The 18,893-nt window shown below is 40.1% G+C and overlaps 2 protein-coding genes across 2 annotated transcripts; one reads left to right on the forward strand and one right to left on the reverse strand.

Moving 5' to 3' along the window:
* The first annotated feature begins 407 nt into the window (after positions 1-407).
* LOC131147664 (uncharacterized) lies at positions 408-1,795 on the forward strand. The gene is made up of 4 exons (XM_058097179.1): positions 408-660; positions 844-1,088; positions 1,191-1,417; positions 1,630-1,795. Exons 1-4 carry the CDS (start codon positions 408-410, stop codon positions 1,793-1,795), a joined length of 891 nt encoding a protein of 296 aa, XP_057953162.1.
* Positions 1,796-11,153: 9,358 nt separating this feature from the next.
* On the reverse strand, positions 11,154-11,897 carry LOC131147668 (cysteine-rich repeat secretory protein 38-like). Its single transcript, XM_058097182.1, has one exon. It carries the CDS (start codon positions 11,895-11,897, stop codon positions 11,154-11,156), a length of 744 nt encoding a protein of 247 aa, XP_057953165.1.
* Between the last annotated feature and the right edge of the window lie 6,996 nt (positions 11,898-18,893).

Genomic DNA, 18,893 nt, shown 5'->3' on the forward strand with positions numbered 1-18,893 from the left:
CGGAACCGCCAGAAAGGAGTCAGCCGAATCAATCCGTTCTACATTCGCAGATCCTTCGGGAGTTAGCAGGGAGGAGTTCCTCACCTTACAAAAGAAAATGGATGACATGCTCAACTTGCTCTTACATCAAAAGAGTCACGAAGCATGAGCCCCACTTCAACAACGGGTGAGTCCGAATCCACCCCAGAAACAGATGAAACAAAGAAAAGCGAGGAGGAAACTTTCCTTACCAAAAAGATAGAAGATGTGAATAGCGTAGACGTCAACCAACAAAAAAGATCCTAGGAATTGGAGGAGAGATCAAAAAGATAGAGAAGATAGAAAAAATAAGGAAAGAGGGCAAAACTAACCCCCTCTATGGGGAAGCGTCTCTACGGTCCTCGGAGCCACCCTTCACGAGGGAGGCGATGGAGGTCCCGCTGCCCAGAAGATTCGAGATGCCCACCTTTGAGAGGTATGAGGGTCTCTCCGACCCAATCGACCACTTGGATACCTTTAGGGTGCTGATGCAGCTGCAAGGTGCTCCTGACGCCATTATGTGCCGAGCCTTTGCAGCAACCCTTAAGGGTAGCGCTAGAGATTGGTACCGGACCCTGCGACTTAGATCAATCGGCTCCTTTTTGGAGATGGAACAACTATTCACCAATCATTTCCTCAGAAGTTGGGGGATTGTCAAAACAACATCTCACCTAATGAGCATGGTCCAAGGAGAGAGAGAGACACTAAAGAAATTCATGCATCGCTTCAACGCTACAACCCTGGAGGTCCGCAATCTAGATATGGGAGTGGCGTTGGCAGCCCTGACCATAGCTCTTTAACCTAGAAGCTTCCTGTACCCATTAGGAAAAAACCCACCGGTTGATATGGGGGAATTGATAGCCCGAGCGCAAAAGTACATTAACTTGGAAGAGATAATGGACAATAGGGGAACCCGCATTGAGTTGAAGAGAAAAGGGAATAATCAGGAGATGAGTGAATCTTCCAAGTCCGCAAAAAGGCATGAGAACGCACTGCTCACTAGCCCTAACATGAGACGACTTTCCAGTAAGTTCTCCACCTACACACCCCTGAATACACCCCGTTCTGAAGTATTGATGTAGATAAGAAAGAAAGATTATGTCTCATGGCCCAAACCCATGCGAACTCCCTTGCATAAAAGAAACATGTCTAAGTTTTTCTAATTCCACAAGGATCACGGGCACGACACAGAGGAGTGCATTCATCTAAGGAGTGAAATTGAAGCCCTAATAAAAAGGGGATACCTATTAAGGTTTATCAAAAAAGAAGATCCACCGAGGGAACCTCGCGAGCAAAAGAGACCCAACACAAACGATAAGGAAGAGCAAATCATAGGGGAAATTGCAGTGATCTTCGGAGAAGCTGCTAGTGGAGGAGACAACGGAGGCACTTGCAAAAGGTATGCTAAACAGGTGCACTCAGTGGAGAAAGGGGAACCAAATAAAAAAATAAATAAACAAGGTGAAGATATCATCTTTGACAGCCGAGATGAAGAAGGGGTACAATAACCGCATAATGAAGCATTGGTACTCTCCTTATTGGTGGCGAACTACAAAGTCAGGCGCGTATTAATAGATAATGAGAGCTTAACAAACATTATGTTCTGGTCAGTATTAGAAGGGATGAAAATGGGAAAGGAAAGACTCAAACCTATCACAACCCCCTTGGTTGGGTTTGGTGGCGATGTGGTTCATCTCGTAGGGACAATCACACTACCTGTGACCATGGGGATGACCCCATAGCTAGTTACTTCATTGACGGAGTTCTTGGTGGTTGATCAGCCCTCGATATACAATATCATATTGGGCCACCCTTTTCTTAATGCAGTTCAAGCTCTAACATCAATGTACCACCTCAAAATGAAATTCCTTTACACCGCATGGGATAAGGGAGGTCATCAGAGATCAAGTAGCAGCTTGGAATTGCTACATTATGGCTCTGAAATGAAAAGTGGAGGCAAGAGAAACCCTAACCGTGGAAAACCTAGAGGTAAGCGGAGAAAATCCTCAAATCAGCACAGTAGATGAAGATATTGCCCACATACCCCTACTTGGCCATCAGGAGAGATTCGTGCAAAATGGGAGTCACTTGCCTGAAACCTAGAGAGTAGAGCTAAGCCAGCTAGTGAACGAATTCATGGATGTGTTCGCTTGGCCTGTTGATGATATGCCAGGTATTGATTCTACCATCATAGAGCATAGGTTACAGGTCGACCCCAATCACCGATCTGTGAAGCAGAAGAAAAGGAGTTTCGCAATGGAGCGAATTAAGGTAATTGATGAGGAGGTGATGAAGTTGATACAAGCGAACTTTATCAGGGAGGTGAACTACCCAGAGTGGCTAAGCAATGTGGTCTTGGTGAGGAAGCCTAATGGAAAATGGCACACCTGCATAGATTTCACAAATCTGAATAAGGTGTGCCCGAAGGACAGCTTCCCTCTCCCCCGAATCGATCAGCTGGTAGATTCAACTACTGGGCATGAGCTTCTCAACTTTATGGATGCATACTCGGGATATAACCAAATCCCTCTACATCAGGCTGGCGATGAGAAAATGTCTTTCATCACTGAAAAGGGGTTGTACTGCTATCGAGTGATGCCCTTCGGATTGAAAAATGCGGGAGCCACATACCATAGGTTGGTGAACAAGATATTTAAAGATCAGCTCAGTAAAACTATGGAGGCATACGTAGACGACATGCTGGTAAAAAGCTTGAAAGTAGGGAGGCAATGCGAAGACTTGAGAGAGACGTTTGAACTCCTATGTAGATACAACATGAAGCTAAACCCATCAAAATGTGTATTTAGCATTTCCACAAGAAAGTTCCTTGGTTTCATGGTGACACACCGAGGTATAGAGGTCAACCCAGAAAAAATAAGAGCACTGTTGGAAATGAAGGCCCCACGGACGAAAAAGGAGATTCAAGTCTTAACAGGGAGGATAGCCTCCCTCAGCAGGTTTGTCTCCTACTCAGGGGACAAAGGCTTACCCTTCTTCAAAGCGTTAAGGAAGAGAGGAGGATTCGAATGGGGGGAGGAATAGAACAGCGCCTTCGAATAGCTTAAAAAGTACCTCAGCTCCTCACCCCTATTGAAGAAGGCAGAGAATGGAGAAAAATTGTACTTGTACATAGCCACCACAGCAAGGTGTTGATGGGAGCAGAAAAGAATTATAGCCCGACCGAAAAGGCTGCATTCTCCAACATCTGTGCTGCACGAAAATTACGGCCATACTTTCAAGCTCATAAGATAACTGTGCTGACGAACCTACCACTGAGACAGATTCTCCAATGGCCAGAAAGTTCAGGGAGGATGACGAAGTGGTCCATTGAATTGGGTGAGTTCGACATACAATACCTATCGAGGCCTACGGTCAAGGCCCAGATGCTCACCGATTTCACTGTAGAAAGACCCCCTGAATTAACGGGAAGGTTAGACGTATGGGCACTGCACGTTGACGAGTCATCAAACGTAGCCGGAGGAGGCACATGATTTACCCCCTGAGCGCGTGCTAAGAGCCAAGAATACAAAGGCTGATGCACTCGCAAAATTAGCCTTAACAACCAGTTTAGAATTGAGGGATGCAATTTACCTAGAGCGAATTGCGAAAGCCTCATACGAGGAGTATGGTATCAACTCACTGCATTTCGAAGTCAAAGATGGAGACTGGAGGGCGCTATTACTACATTACCTCCACGACGGGTCCATATATAGGGATAATAAGGATTCCCTTAAATTGAGAAGGAAAGCGGCGAGATAAATATTGATAAATCAGGAGCTATACAGACGATCTCTGTCACTGCCATACCTCCGTTGCTTGAGCAGAGAAGAAGGAAACCACGTCCTAAGAGAAATCCATGAAGGAATATGTGGAAACCATCTAGCCAGCAGGGTTCTAGCTCACAAAGCCCTACGACAAGGGTTTTACAAGCCCGTGATGAGGAAGGATGCGATTGAGCTCATTAATTGATGTGATAGCTGCTAGCGCTGCGGGGGAGTACCACACGCACCCTCCAATTCGCTCTTCCCTCTGGTTAGCCCTTGCGCCTTCGCCCAGTGGAGGATAGATATATTGGGACCTCTGCCCCTAGCAATCAGACAAAGGAAATTCTTGCTAGTAGCGATTGATTACTTCACTAAGTGGGTAGAAGTTAAAGCATTAGCCCACATAACTAAGCGAAACATCACCCGATTCATTTGGACATCAGTGGTCTGTCGGTTCGAAATTTCGTGGGCCATAATAACCAATCACGGGAGACAGTTTGATAATGAGCTCTTTAGAAAATTCTGCTCAGACTTGTCTATCAAACTACTCTTCTTATCGGTAGCACACCCCCAAAGTAATGCACAAGTCGAAAACATGAATCGTACCATACTATATGGCTTAAGGACAAGGATCGTATCTATGAAGGGAAGATGGGCAGAAGAGCTCCCCTCCATCATCTAGGCATACCACATAACCTAGCAAGTTGCGATAGGGGAAACCCCATTTATGCTAGCCTTCGGGGTAGAAGCTGTCATCCCGACAGAAGTGGGTATCCCCTCTTAGCGAAGGCAATACTTCACCAAGTAGGACAACAACGAAGAACTCAGGGCAGAAATAGACTTACTAGAGGAGAGACCACAACGAAGAACTCAGGGCAGAAATAGACTTGTAAGATACTACAACCATCGGGTAAGACTGCGCAACTTCCAGCTTGGAGACTTGATCCTCAGAAAGAATCAATTTAGCCCACAAGAGTCAGGCTCGCATAAGCTAAAACCAAATTGTGAAGGTCCATACTGAGTTGCAGCAGAGATCAAACCGGGGACATACACATTGGAGGAGATAGGGGGGAAGAAAATTCATAACACATGGAACTCTGATATGTTGAAAAAGTATTATTCATAAAGTGTTTCATACAATGTAGCAATAAATTCTCAATTACATCAGTTGTACTACTTCATTAAAGCTAAATAGAGCTACAAATAAAATTTCAGCGTTCTAGCTTGCTTTCCTCCCTTCTCCTACCTCCTCCTCTTCCTCTTCGTCCTCTGCGGAGTCTGGACTCTCATCTCCATAACCGTGTGAGCAAACGCCCTTTAAAGGGAGATCTGGGTGCTTAGTTCTCACTTGTTCCCGACACCTCCTGAACCCTAATCGATAGGTCCTTGCGGTGTCAAAGACGAACCGAGAAGAGCCCTTATACTCCTTCATAGCAGTTCAAGCCGCATCAGCAATAGCAGCAGCAGCAGCAGTAGGAATTTCCTCTCTATGGATACGCTCCACTTACGCCTGGAGAGCACGTTCACAGTTCTCGGCCTCGTGGAGTTCATTTTGAGTAATCACGTACTTCTTCCTCATATCCAATGTTTAACGGTACATCTCAGCCACCTTCTCCTCCTGCGCCAAGTCCATTGTCGCCAGCTAAAAAAGGAGACAGGGGAAAATAGATTAGTAAAAATCTACCGTAAAAAGAAAAACAACCCAGCTGAAAAATATACCTGGTAAGAGGTGTGGTGGATATTCGTTGAAAGAACATCAGGAAGAGAGCACTGAGCCTGCACATAGTCTTCCACATGTACCGCCCGGCGTAGAGCAGAGGCAGAACACGTCAGCTCATGAAAGATTGCCTCAGTATAAGCCATGGGGATCAGAGGAGGAGTAGCGATGTTCTCACTAGCAGGGGCTTCAATGTCACCTATAGCAGGTGCATCCCTTTGAGATGACTCTCCCTCGAGCTCCCTTATCTTCTTCCTACTCAGACTCGCCCTATGCTTCTTAGCTTCTCCCATGAGAGATTCATATCTGTTGAAGTCTATATCTGCAAAGACAGAGAGAGAAAGGTAAAAACGCCAACAATAGAAGGAATACCCGAACACATATATAGAAATCAAAGGCAAGGTAAGACTTGGGGAAACAAGGCTGATCCCCCACTACACGAGGACACACTCCTGGAGCAGCTCCTCATGAGGGACAATCTTTTGTTCACCAAGGGCCCGTAGCTCTTTCAAGATGGCCTGCTCCTCGGGGGAAAGCCTCAGAAGGATATGGCACACTCGAACTACAAAAAAAAAAAAGGGTTGAAAGGAGAACAAGTGAGTCAATGGATAACTACACGCAGCTCTGCATGAAAAGATGGATAGAGGTAGACAACATTACCATCCAGAGGAGCAGACCAGACAAAAGAGCCCGTGTAGTTAAACTCTCCCAAGGCAAAGAAGTACTGGGACTTCCAATTGTGTATGGAAAATTGTGTATGGAAGAGCTGCCCAGCGCAAAAAACTTATAACCTGGTAAAGAGTTGAAGTAGTATAACTCCTTCTCTACAGAATGCGTTCGCATTTGGAAACAACTCGTGAAGAGAGGAATTGTAGGCTGATGGCCCAGACGAAGCAGGAGGGTGGAAAAATAGGTGAGCGAAAGGTAGGAGTTCAAAACCAACTGTGAGGGCGCTATTCAGTAAAAACGTAATACATTAGAGATAAGCGGGGGGGGAGGGGGAAGGGAGTCTAAGACCTAGGTCCAAGTAATATGTATATAGGCAGAGTTCCTCGGAACTTGGATCAAGGGCTAATTCTGAAACAGAGGGCAACCTAACAGTAATACTTTAGGGGATGGAAAAAAAGTAATGAATATTTTGCAAATTAGAGGGGGTGAGGTCACAATGAGCGCTCCTAACTGTAGTCGAAGCCCGCAAAGGCTGCAAGGAAGATTCCATCAAGAAAGCAAAACGTGAAATGAACAAAGCAAAATTCTTACAAACGGATCAAACGAGCGAGCCTCCCGCGAAAACAAGGAAGGAAGGATGCCAAAATAGATCAAACCAACAAATTTTGGGTGAAAACAGCAAAGTTACCATACAAGAAAAGATCAAACAGGCAAAGTGAATGCAAGAACAGTCAAGAACATGAAGAACAACAAAACAAACATACAATTCAACACAAAGACGAAGAAAGGGAACAAGGGAGAGCGTACTTAACAACAAGTAGAGGACCCTTTGGATGAAGATGAGAAACGAATGAAGGGAGCCTGACCTTTATAGAGAGAGGGCAGCACGAATCCTTGAGGAAGTGGGAATCTCAAAAATCCTCGTCTGTAGAAAAGGGATTGCGTCTCGAGAGGAAAGGACACAGAGATCCATGTAAATACAGAAAATTACTGCACGTGCGGCCGTGGCGCCAAGGCCGAGAATATACAACTTCCCGAGGATAGACGGCGCCTCAGAAGGATAACGTTGCCTCAAAAAAAGTGTCAGATTGACACCCCATAAATGAGAACATTTCATTTAAGCGACTTCCCAAGGTACGACACATTTAAACGTGCATTTATCACATTTCTGCAAGTTAGACAACGCCTCGAAAAAAGGGTTAGACTGAAACCCCTAATAAATAAGGACATCTCAATAGACCCAACGGATGAGTACAACTCGTGAGGCCAACGACAGTTCAGCTAGTGAGCACGACTCATTAGGCAAAGTAGGCCCATTTGACGAGTACGACCCATGAGGCCAAACACAACCCAGAAAGTGAGCATGAATCACTAGGCAAAATAGGCCCAAGTTACGAGTACGACTCGTGAGGCCAAAGATAGCCTAGCAAGTGAGCACGACTCGCCAGGAAAAACAAGCCCAATTGACGAGTACGACTCGTGAGGCCAAGACAGCCCAGCAAATGAGCACGACTCATAAGGTAGAACAGACCCAAGTAAAGAGCACTGCTCTTGAGGCCAACAACAAGTAAGCCAAAAAGCCGCATAAGAAAGCTACTCGGAAAAACCTTCTCCGCAAAAACATACCACGAATCAGGATGGAAAAATCGCTCTATGAGGCAGTTCGGCTAGAATTGCTACACAAAAACACTGTATGAAGTAGCCCGACAAACATCCTATCGGCTAGAATCCAGTTAGGAAAAAAATACTCCATGGAGCAGCTCGGGACTTCGGCTCAGCAAAGTCTGCCCAGCACGGAATAACCAAAAAAAAATGCTCCACAGAGCAGCTCGAGACATTGGCTCGGCAAAGTCCCAACACGGATCAACTTGGAAAAGATGCTCCATGGAGCAGCTCAGGACATCGGCTTGGCAAAGTCTGCCCAGCTCTAAACAGCCCGGCAAAAATCCTCTGCGTAGCAACTCGGTAGAGCTCTATAAAAATCCCCCACGAAGCAGCTCGGAATTGCAGCTTGGAAAGGATGCTCTATGGAGAGACTCGGAACTTTGACTCGACGAAAGTCCTCCGCGTAGCTCAGGAAAAATGCTCCTCGGAATAGCTTGGAATAGCAGCTCGGAAAAAAATGCTCCATGTAGCAGCTTGGAACAAAGTTTGCCTAGCTCGCAACAACCCGGCAAAAGTCCTCCGCGTAGCAGCTCGGATTAGCTGCTCGAGAAAAATGCTCCACGGAGCAGCTTGGAACATCGGCTCGGCAAAGTCTGCCCAACTCGGGACAGCTCAGTAAAACTCCCCCACAAAGCAGCTCGAAATATCAGTTCGGTAAAAATGCCCCACGGAGTAGCTCAGAACATCAGCTCGAAAAATTCTAGCCAGCTAAGGACAACTCAGTAAAAGCCCTCCACGAAGCAGCTCGAAATATCAGGTCAGAACATCAGCTCGGCAAATTCTTCCTAGCTCGGCAAATTTTGTCCAGCTCGAAAAATTATGCCCAACTTGGTAAAAGTCCTCCACGAAGCAGCTCGGAATATCAGCTCCGCAAATTCTGCCTAACTCAGAACAGCTTGGTAAAAGCCCTCCATGAAGTAGCTCGGAATATCAACTCAGAACACAAAAAAATAAAATAAATAAATAAATAAAAGAGGAAAAGAGAAAGAAAGAAGAAGAAGAAGAAGAAGAGGGAGCATTACATATTCTGGGGGGAAAGTGCAGATTCAAAATTCCGTCCAGAAATTTGAAACTGAGGGGGGGGGGACAACTGATACACCCAAAATAGTCTAGCTAATAAGAGCAGGTCAACACCTGGCCCACACCTCCTCCGGGTCAAACATTCTAACGAGCAATAAGCTCCAACCCAATAAAGAGGAGGAGAGATCCACGCCAATGGCTTAAATAGTCGAGTGATGGGCGCAAGCACTTTATGACCTGGGAGTAATTCACGCCTTCGTGCAATAAAGACAAATAAACCAAGGGTCAACTCAAGTCCTTATAAGAAGGGATCTAGAGAAGAGGTCAAGGTAAGTCATTCAACCTATTCTACTGTTGCATTTAGCCTCTCTAGAACATCCCTCTTACTTAAACATCAGAGTGATCCCCCGGAATACACCCCGGGTCCTCCAAGCCTTTCTGTTTTCTATCCTTTTCAAGTCACTGGAGTTCTAGGAGCACCCCTATTGGTTGTCACCGATTTTTTCCCCGTAACATGAACAAAGTAAGATATATAGTTTTCAAACATGTCTTTTTTAACTTACCAATTCTATAAAAAAAAAAAAAAAAAAGTTCATTCTATTTTTCACAAATTTCAAGTTAAAATGATGTTAATTTAATGACCAATTTAGTAAATAAAAATTCTAGCTATGATAACCCATAATTATCAATAAGTGCTCATATTCTTTAATTTTTGTAAATGTTCCTATTAATAATTATTAGTCATGATTTACCAAAAGTCATGGGCATGACTAGTTAAGATATATAGCTCTAATTTTGTTGTAGATCCATTGTTGTGCACAACACGTGCATACATTTTATTCTTGATACCAAGATCAATGCATGAAATATTGTAGATTCATAGAGATTCCTACTATGCTTGTTTGAATTCGCCATGACTAGGACTTTAATCAAGGTAAAAGAGAATTCTATGACAAAAACATAACACATCAAAAGATACACTAAAAGACCTGGCATTTATAACTTGCGGCTACATTTTGGAGGTTTTAGTTTGAATCTTGACAGAAATGAAAAAGATACTAGATGAGAGATAATTTGTTTCCTATGTAGCTTAGATCGAGTAGTATCAACTTTCAATTAATAGACTAAAGAAAAATAATAATAATATACGAGCACATCAAAAGACACAAAATCAAAATCATATCAATGTGGTGTTTGTGTAGGGTGCACACTTTTGGTTTCGCATGTATACCAAATCGAAAACCCAAAATATAAAATTATCATTTATATTTTATATCAATATTATTAATTTTATTACTATGGTCTTGATTTGTGAGCAATATGTTATTATACAAATAGACCAAGTAATTTCAATAGATGGGGCTAAGAAACTTGAGAGGCTTCGTGTCATATTCATAAAACTTAAAAAGCGTCTACAATTTTATTTTATTTTTTCCTTTTTTAGGGAAAAATCTAGGAATTCCTAAATCTCTAAATATGACATATTCTAACAACCCTCCGCTATACCCTGATATTATTGTTTATTTGACAGAAACAACTAACTTGCCTCCACTTAAAATTAGGGTAATTTTTCAAGGTGCGTAATGTAATATTCAAAAGAGAAAACTCAAGAGTATTTTGTGATTTTTTTACCATTATTTTCTAATTCCCTCCTTAATTATGTTGCAAGTTTCAAATATGAGGACTTTTTTTAAAAAAAAAAAAAAATTGGTTTGATATGTTGAGATGATGTTTCGAATTCTAGACAAAATTTTTCCCCAAATTTAAGTTTTTGGTTACGGCAAGAGTATTTTGCAATTTTTTTCACCAGTATAATGTTTAATGATGGGATTTGAAGGTAAAATGTAATTATTTATTACAATAACTAGGGTTGGAGATTACACCTCAATATAAAAACGGTGTCCAAGACCATAAGACTCCCCCTCATACATTCTTGATCCATTTCATCATCTAGCATTTGCCTACATCCTTCCACTGGCAAGTGCACAAGTGTTTTCTAACAGCATATATATATATATAGTTTATGCTTTATGATTCTTACTCTTAGCCATGAATCAATATCTCACCTCTACTCTCATAATACTTTTACTAGTTAAATTTCAATTACTTTCTTATTGGATTTTGTACTAAGAGCATATATATATATATACAACGTATATATAAACACACACTAAATACTAAAAATATTTTGGTGCAGTTTTAGTGAAGGAGAGTGGAAACCTCCCACCCAACCATATAACTTTATTCATCCATCTGAACCTTGCATCTATGCCAACATTAATATTCATAAAATTAATTTTTCAGTCATCTTTAACAAAGGGATAAATTTCGTATCTTACGTTGCAACTCGCATACAAAGTCCTCCCTCCTTGCCTATTCGCACTATACTTGGGCAGATCAGCTATTGCATCATCCAAACACTTGGTACAATTTTCAGTTGTTAGGTCCCTTGAGCACTGAACCAACCCATACAGCGTCAGAAATTCACACAGCTCTGCTTCTCCGGCGTAATATAGCTTTTCAGACTTAACAGCCCGTTGGGAAAGAGCACTTAGAAAATCAAGGGTCGTGTTGACGAATGAAGTTGAATTGGTGAGATTGAACACGTTAATCAGGTAGACCCTGTTCTTCTCGTCAACCATGCCGAAGAACGAATTGTCGGAATACTTCAAAAGACAGTAGTCGTACCATACGATCGCGCTTCTGTTGTTCCCGCACTGGTTGTGGAGCTCCGTCCTCGCGTCGGCGATGCAGTTTTTGCAGTCGGTAAAATTGGTGTCGCCGCGGCATAGGGCGAGGCCGAAGGCTTTGTTGTCTTTGCCGCCGCCGGCCGAGCTGTTGGCGAAGCCTGTTTTAGGGGCATTCATGGAGAGATTGTCCAAGACCTTCTTCAAGTTGGTGTCGTAGGTTCCATTTTTGGGGAAAGGTTTTCCACCCTTGGGGCAGATGTAGTAGAGAGGGTCATCTCCGAGGATGGTTTGGGCTTGGAGAAGGAGAGCAAAAGAGAGAAGATAGAAAAAAATTACAGAGGCTGAGGAAGACATGGTGTGTGCGATGAGAAGGAGAAGAGGGCTCTGCTGAATATATACTGATGAGTTTGTGCATGAGACTCTCTGGTGGATTTTATAAACTATTGGCCGGAAGTTAAGGGTTGTTGCTGCTATGATTTAGCCTGATATTTTATTCTCTTTTGCTCGCCTCGTGTTTTTGTTTTACTTTTCTTTATTCTAAGATTAATTCTGATATTTTATTCTTTTTTGATCGCTCTGTGCTTTTGTTTTACTATTCTCTATTCAAAATATTTTTTTTGATAGAACTATTTTCTTTTAGTAATGATCGATACTAATGTTTTGGTGAATAGCCTTTACAATATCTTGTCTACAATAATTATTAGTCATGATTTATCGAAAATCACAGTGTATGACTAGTTAAGAGACGTAGCTCGCATTTTGTTGCAGATCCATTGTTGTGCACAACACGTGTATACATTTTATATTTGATACCAAGATCAACGCATGAAATATTGTAGATTCATATAGATTCCTACTATGCTTGTTTGAATTGGCCATGATTAGGACTTTAATAAAGGTAAAAGCAAATTCTATGACAAAAACATAACACATCAAAAGATACAGTAAAAGACCTAGCATTTATAGCTTGCGACTACATTTTGGTGGTTTTAGTTTGAATCTTGATAGAAATGAAAAAGATACTAGATGAGAGATAATTTGTTTCCCATGAAACTTAGATCTAATATCAACTTTCAATTAATAGACTAAAGAAAAATAATAATAGTAATTATCGTGACGTCCTCGGATCCTGCCAGAGAACCACTCTCTAGCAAAAATGGGTTCGGCTACGAACTGAGAAAAGTGGATGTGTATTTTGAAAAAGGATTTTTCATAGAAAACAATGTCTGATGGAGTCGCCACTAATCTTTTGAAATGCTGTTAGAACACTTGATTACTACCCCATTAGGGGTAGAATCGGTCTACGTCACCAGAGTCGGACTCAAGAGTACTGTTATGCGAGGGGAAGGTATTAGCACCCCCTATGCGCCCGTTCTTACGAACAAAACCAGATTAATCAAAAATTATCCCAAATTAAATATAATAAGTCTTTCGAAATTACTTTCTTCCAAAAATCAAAGAAAATACGCAAAACAGATACTATATAGGTATTTCCTCAGAATCGAGGCGATCCAATACTCCCAAAGAGTCCAAGCCCTTTGTCGCAATTATCGGGAAAGAAAATTAAGAAAATAGGATACGAAATACGCTCCCGGAGGTTTTGAAATCTGTAGATTTTTCTAAGTAGGAAAATACTATTTTGGGAGGTTTTTCAGAATTTGTTCGGGATGAAAATGATTTTCTGGTTTAAAAAGTATTTTTGTGACTTTTCTAAGTGTGAACATTTTTTGTGATTTTTCAGTATTTTCCCAAACTTTAAAATAGCACAAATGAAAACCATGAAAATCAAAATATTTTTTGGGATTTTTTGTGATTTTTTTTATGAATTTTCTGGATATCTAAATAATAATATACAAGTAAAATGGAGAAAACCGGCGTGAACCGGTTCTGAGAATGATGAACCAGTCAAACGTTGACCGGTATGGGGGGAAATCAGTTTAAGGTTTTGGTCGAGATCATATCAACCTGCGGCGTCCATGGGATACGTGTGTTAGTGTATTTAGGCGTATGTTAGAGTGTGTGAGTGAGTGTACACTTTGGTGTGTGAGGGTGTTGCATGCTAAAATGCTTACGTGTGTATAGGTATGAAATGAACAAGTGCATGCAAGTGAGTGGGTAGAAATTAGTGGTGCACGTGGGTGATTTTGAATTTCAGTGGAGTGTGGGTGATTTTAATTTTTGTGTGTTAGGGGAGTGCGCAGGTGTCTAGGTGTGTGTTAATATGTGTGTAGGTGTGTGAGGCAGTGTGTGTAGCAGTGGGTGTTTTAGTGTGCGTAAATAGTGTGCGCAGCGGATTATTGTGTGAAAGTGTATGTAAATAATGTGTGAAGCAGTGTGTGTAAATAATGTGTGAAACATTGTGTGTTTGTGTGCATTTTAATGTTCTGTTAACAGTGTGTATTTGCAGAGTTTATGGTGCACGTCGTAGGTTGTTGGAGTGTAACAGATGCTACTTTAACAACCACCCCTCACAACAACCAAATCAAGCTCACCATCAGCCATGGCTACATCAAACTCGTAATAAAGACATGAAAACGAAACGAGAATTTCCCAAACAGCAAAACAGACCAAATATAAAATGAATACAGATACCAGAACAAAATATTAAGCTAGTATAAACAGAAAATAAAAATAAAATAAATACAATACGAGGGAACCCGGATGTGTAAATGCGCACCTGTGTACTGGGCGTTTGAGTTTGAGTGTTCCTGTGCAGCTTCCAGCAGTCTTCCCAAGATTAAGAGTCCTCGGGTGCCACCCAAGAGGCGTTGGACTGGATGGTAGCCATCATGTGAACTCGAGAGGCGCTGGAGTTCTGCCGCTGGTCTATCACACCCGAGAAGATCTGCTGCGGTATGGAGATGTAGGATCCGGTGAAGACAAAATGGTGGTCCGGTTTGCTGGTGTGTTGTGGCCGGAGTGTGGGGACGAGAGAGGGTGGTGGCTGGTCGAGCTGGTCGTGAGAGCTGTGGGTGCTCACGGCTTGACTGGTTTCAATGGTGGAGGCAATGGAGGTTGGATTTGCAGGAGAAGGGCCGGAGTGTGTGTCGTCGAAAATAAGCGAACCAAAAGGAAAGGAAAAAAATGACCAAGGCTGATATGGTCTGGTTGTGAAGAGTGAGGGCGTGAGGGAGATGGTGACGCGGTGAGGGTGTTGGCCAAACTCCCTGGTGACGAAAATGGCTGCTGTCGGGTGCTTGGAGAGTGGGAGATGAGAGTGGAGAGGGTATTGGGTGACCGGAGGCTATGCGTGAGGAGTAAGGTAAGAGGGCGTCGGATCGGTTGTGAGGGAAATATGGACGTGGAAAGTGGCTGTTGCGCCAATCAAGCCGAGAGCTCGTCCGTGCCAAAGATGGAGGTGGCATGAAATAACCCAAGAAATTCTTACAGGATTCATCCACGAATACAGGGGTTTCGTTAACGAGGGCTCTTCAAGATCTCGTCGACGAGGTCCTGTCTCGTCGACGAAAAGATACCGAGAGAGGATTTAAGGTATACTGAAACTCGTCAATAAGGGTGTGGGTTCGTCAACGAACTTTCTATAAGACTCGTCGACGAGGTGATGTGTCTCGTTGACGAATTCGGCCCTATAAATAGCTGAAACTTGGATTTTTAACTCAGTTTTCAATGCAGAAACCTCTCCTCTCTCTCTCTCTACGTTTCCCTCCCCTTCTCTCTTTGATCCTGACCCCATTTCTCATTGGATTATAGATCTAAAGCCACCACAACGCTCTTGGCGAAGTTCTTTACAAGTCTGCCGGAGCTAATAGTGGGGAAAGTCGGTTTGAAATTCATCCCAAATCTAGGGTAAAGTGTTTTATTTAGAATCTGTTTTCTCTACAGTTATAAGAAGTGTTGTATACAGAAAAATACTGATATTTTGTTTTGGGAGATATTGTTTTCAGCATGTTAAGTTAAGAACCCTACGAGTATAGGCCTAGAATTTAGTAGGGGCTTTTCGGATTTAAGGTAAGGAAAATATGTTATGCTAACGATTTTTAATATGTATACAGAATATTATAAATGTGTATTTACAAGCATGCAGTTCAGATTATTTTCTAGAAAATTATGAATATTATCTTTTTAGTAGAACTATAGAAATTGAGCATGAGATTGCGTTTACTCAAATGTGTGGCATCAGTTTATTACAATACAATATGTAGATTTTACTGTATTACCGATATTCAGATATTTCAGATTATTAGCAATTGAATGAGACATAAAGTATTTCTCGGAAAAACATGATTTCTAAACCATAACACTTAGAGAGATTATGCAGTTATAGCATCAAGATGCTATAACTACTGCTCATATTCTTTAATTTTTATATATGTTCCTATTAATAATTATTAGTCATGATTTACCAAAAGTCACGGGGTATGACTAGTCAAGATATATAGCTCTAATTTTGTTGTAGATCCATTGTTGTGCACAACACATGCATACATTTTATTCTTGATACCAAGATCAATGCATGAAATATTGTAGATTCATAGAGATTCCTACTATGCTTGTTTGAATTTGCCATGACTAGGACTTTAATCAAGGTAAAAGAGAATTCTATGACAAAAACATAACACATCAAATGATGCACTAAAAGACCTGGCATTTATAGCTTGTGGCTACACTGTGGAGGTTTTAGTTTGAATCTTGACAAAAATGAAAAAGATACTAGATGAGAGATAATTTGTTTCCTATGTAGCTTAGATCGAGTAGTATCAACTTTCAATTAATAGACTAAAGAAAAATAATAATAATATACGAGCACATCAAAAGACACAAAATCAAAATCATGTCAATGTGGTGTTTGTGTAGGGTGCACACTTTCGGTTTCGCATGTAAACAAATTTAAAACCCCAAATATAAAATTATCATTTAAATTTTATATCAATATTATTAATTTTATTACTATGGTCTTAATTTGTGAGCAATATGTTATTATACAAATAGACCAAGTAATTTCAATAGATGGGGGCTAAGAAACTTGAGAGGCTTCGTGTTATTTTCATAAAACTTTAAAAGCGTCTATAATATTTTTTCCCTTTTTTAGGGTAAAATCTAGGAATTCCTAAATCTTTAAATATGTCATATTACAACAAACCTCCGCTATGCCCTGATATTATATTTTATTTGATAGAAACAACTAACTTGCCTCCACCTAAAATTAGGGTAATTTTTCAAGTTGGGTAATATAATATTCAGAAAAGAAAACTCAATAGTATTTTGTGATTTTTTTTACCATTGTTTTCTAATTCCCTCCTTAATTATGTTGCAAGTCTCAAATATGAGGAATTTAAAAAAAAAAAATTGGTTTCATATGTTGAGATGATGTTTCGAATTCTAAACAAATTTTTTTCCCAAATTTAAGTTTTTGGTTACGGCAAGAGTTTTTTGCAATTTTTTTCACCAGTATAGTGTTTAATGATGGGATTTGAAGGTAAAATGTAATTATTTATTGCAATAACTAGGGTTGGAGATTACTCCTCAATACAAAAACGGTGTCCCAGACCATAAGACTCCCCCTCATACATTCTTGATCCATTTCATCATCTAGCATTTGTCCACATCCTTCCACTCGCTAGTGCATAACTTTTTTCTAACAGCCTATATATATATACATGTATATTATGCTTTATGATTCTTACTCTTAGCCATGAATCATTATCTCATCTCTACTCTCATAATATTCTTACTAGTTAAATTTCAATTACTTTCTTGTTGTATTTAGTACCGGGAGCAAAGCTATACATACATACATACATATATATATATATATATATATATATATATGTATATTTGCAATTTTTTTCACCAGTATAATGTTTAATGATGGGATTTGAAGGTAAAATATAATTATTTATTGTAATAACTAAGGTTGGAGATTACACCTCAATATAAAAGCGGCGTCCCAGACCATAAAATTCCTTCTCATGCATTCTTGATCCATTTCATCATCTAGCATTTGCCTACATCCTTCCACTCGCAAGTACACAAGTTTTTTCTAACGGCCTATATATATTATGCTTTATGATTCTTACTCTTAGCCATGAATCAATATCTCACCTCTACTCTCATAATATTCTTACTAGTTAAATTTCAATTACTTTCTTTTTGTATTTTGTACTGAGAGCATATATATATACAACTGGTGTTACTATTGGCCGGAAGTTAAGGGTTGCTGCTGCTATGATTTAGTCTGATATTTTATTCTCTTTTGCTCGCCTTGTGTTTTTGTTTTACTTTTCTTTATTCTAAGATTTTTATTCTTTTTTGCTCGCTTTGTGTTTTTGTTTTACTTTTCTTTATTCTAAATATTTTTTTTGATAGAACTATTTTCTTTTAGTAATGATCGATATTAATGTTTTGGTGAATAGCCTTTACAATCCTCTTGTCCACAAGGATACTCAAAATAATTCAAGCCTTCTCTCACATTTTTTTTCTACTAAAATATTGCCAAAAAAACCCATCTATGAAAGCTTTGCAGTCTATCTTTATAATATTACTCACAAATAAATGAATTGAGTACTAATAGATTAATCGTGCTAACATAAAATAGAAATAAAAAAGTACTACTAAAAGATGATACTATTGTGAAAAAAATTTGAAAAAAAGAAGAAGAGAAGACTAAACTATAAAATGGGATATATCTCCCATATTATATACTTTGTCATTTCTCTTAACATTGAAACTAAAAGGCTCCAAAATGTAAACACAAAGTCAAGATCTATTTGTGTGCTCTCTGAAATATAGATGAAAAAATTTATTTAATTTTAATTGAAAATATTATATGAAATAAATTATTTAATGCTTAAAAATCAATTTTAGATGTTAGTAATACATAGTTTAAAATCATAAATATTTTTTTATAAAGTATGTTCTTATGATCTTATCTCAATTCATATAATAGCTACATAAAATGCGACTAGAAAACATTTTCTAGATCAGTGGTTGATATCTTGCCCTATTACGCACATCAGTGGTTGATCCATTTTGTGGCGAGTTTGGTGTAATTCCTATTAACAATTATTAGTCATGATTTATCGAAAATCGCGGTGTATGGCTAGTTAAGATATGTAGCTCGCATTTTGTTGTAGATCCATTGTTGTGTACAACACGTGCATACATTTTATTTTTGATACCAAGATCAACGCATGAAATATTGTAGATTCATATAGATTCCTACTATGCTTGTTTGAATTGGCCATGATTAGGACTTTAATAAAGGTAAAAGTGAATTCTATGTCAAAAACATAACACATCAAAAGATATAGTAAAAGACCCAGCATTTATAGCTTGCGACTACATTTTGGTGGTTTTAGTTTGAATCTTGATAGAAATGAAAAAGATACT

The sequence above is a fragment of the Malania oleifera genome, chromosome 2 (genome assembly GCF_029873635.1).
Source record: "Malania oleifera isolate guangnan ecotype guangnan chromosome 2, ASM2987363v1, whole genome shotgun sequence".
NCBI classification, from domain to species: Eukaryota; Viridiplantae; Streptophyta; class Magnoliopsida; order Santalales; family Ximeniaceae; genus Malania; species Malania oleifera.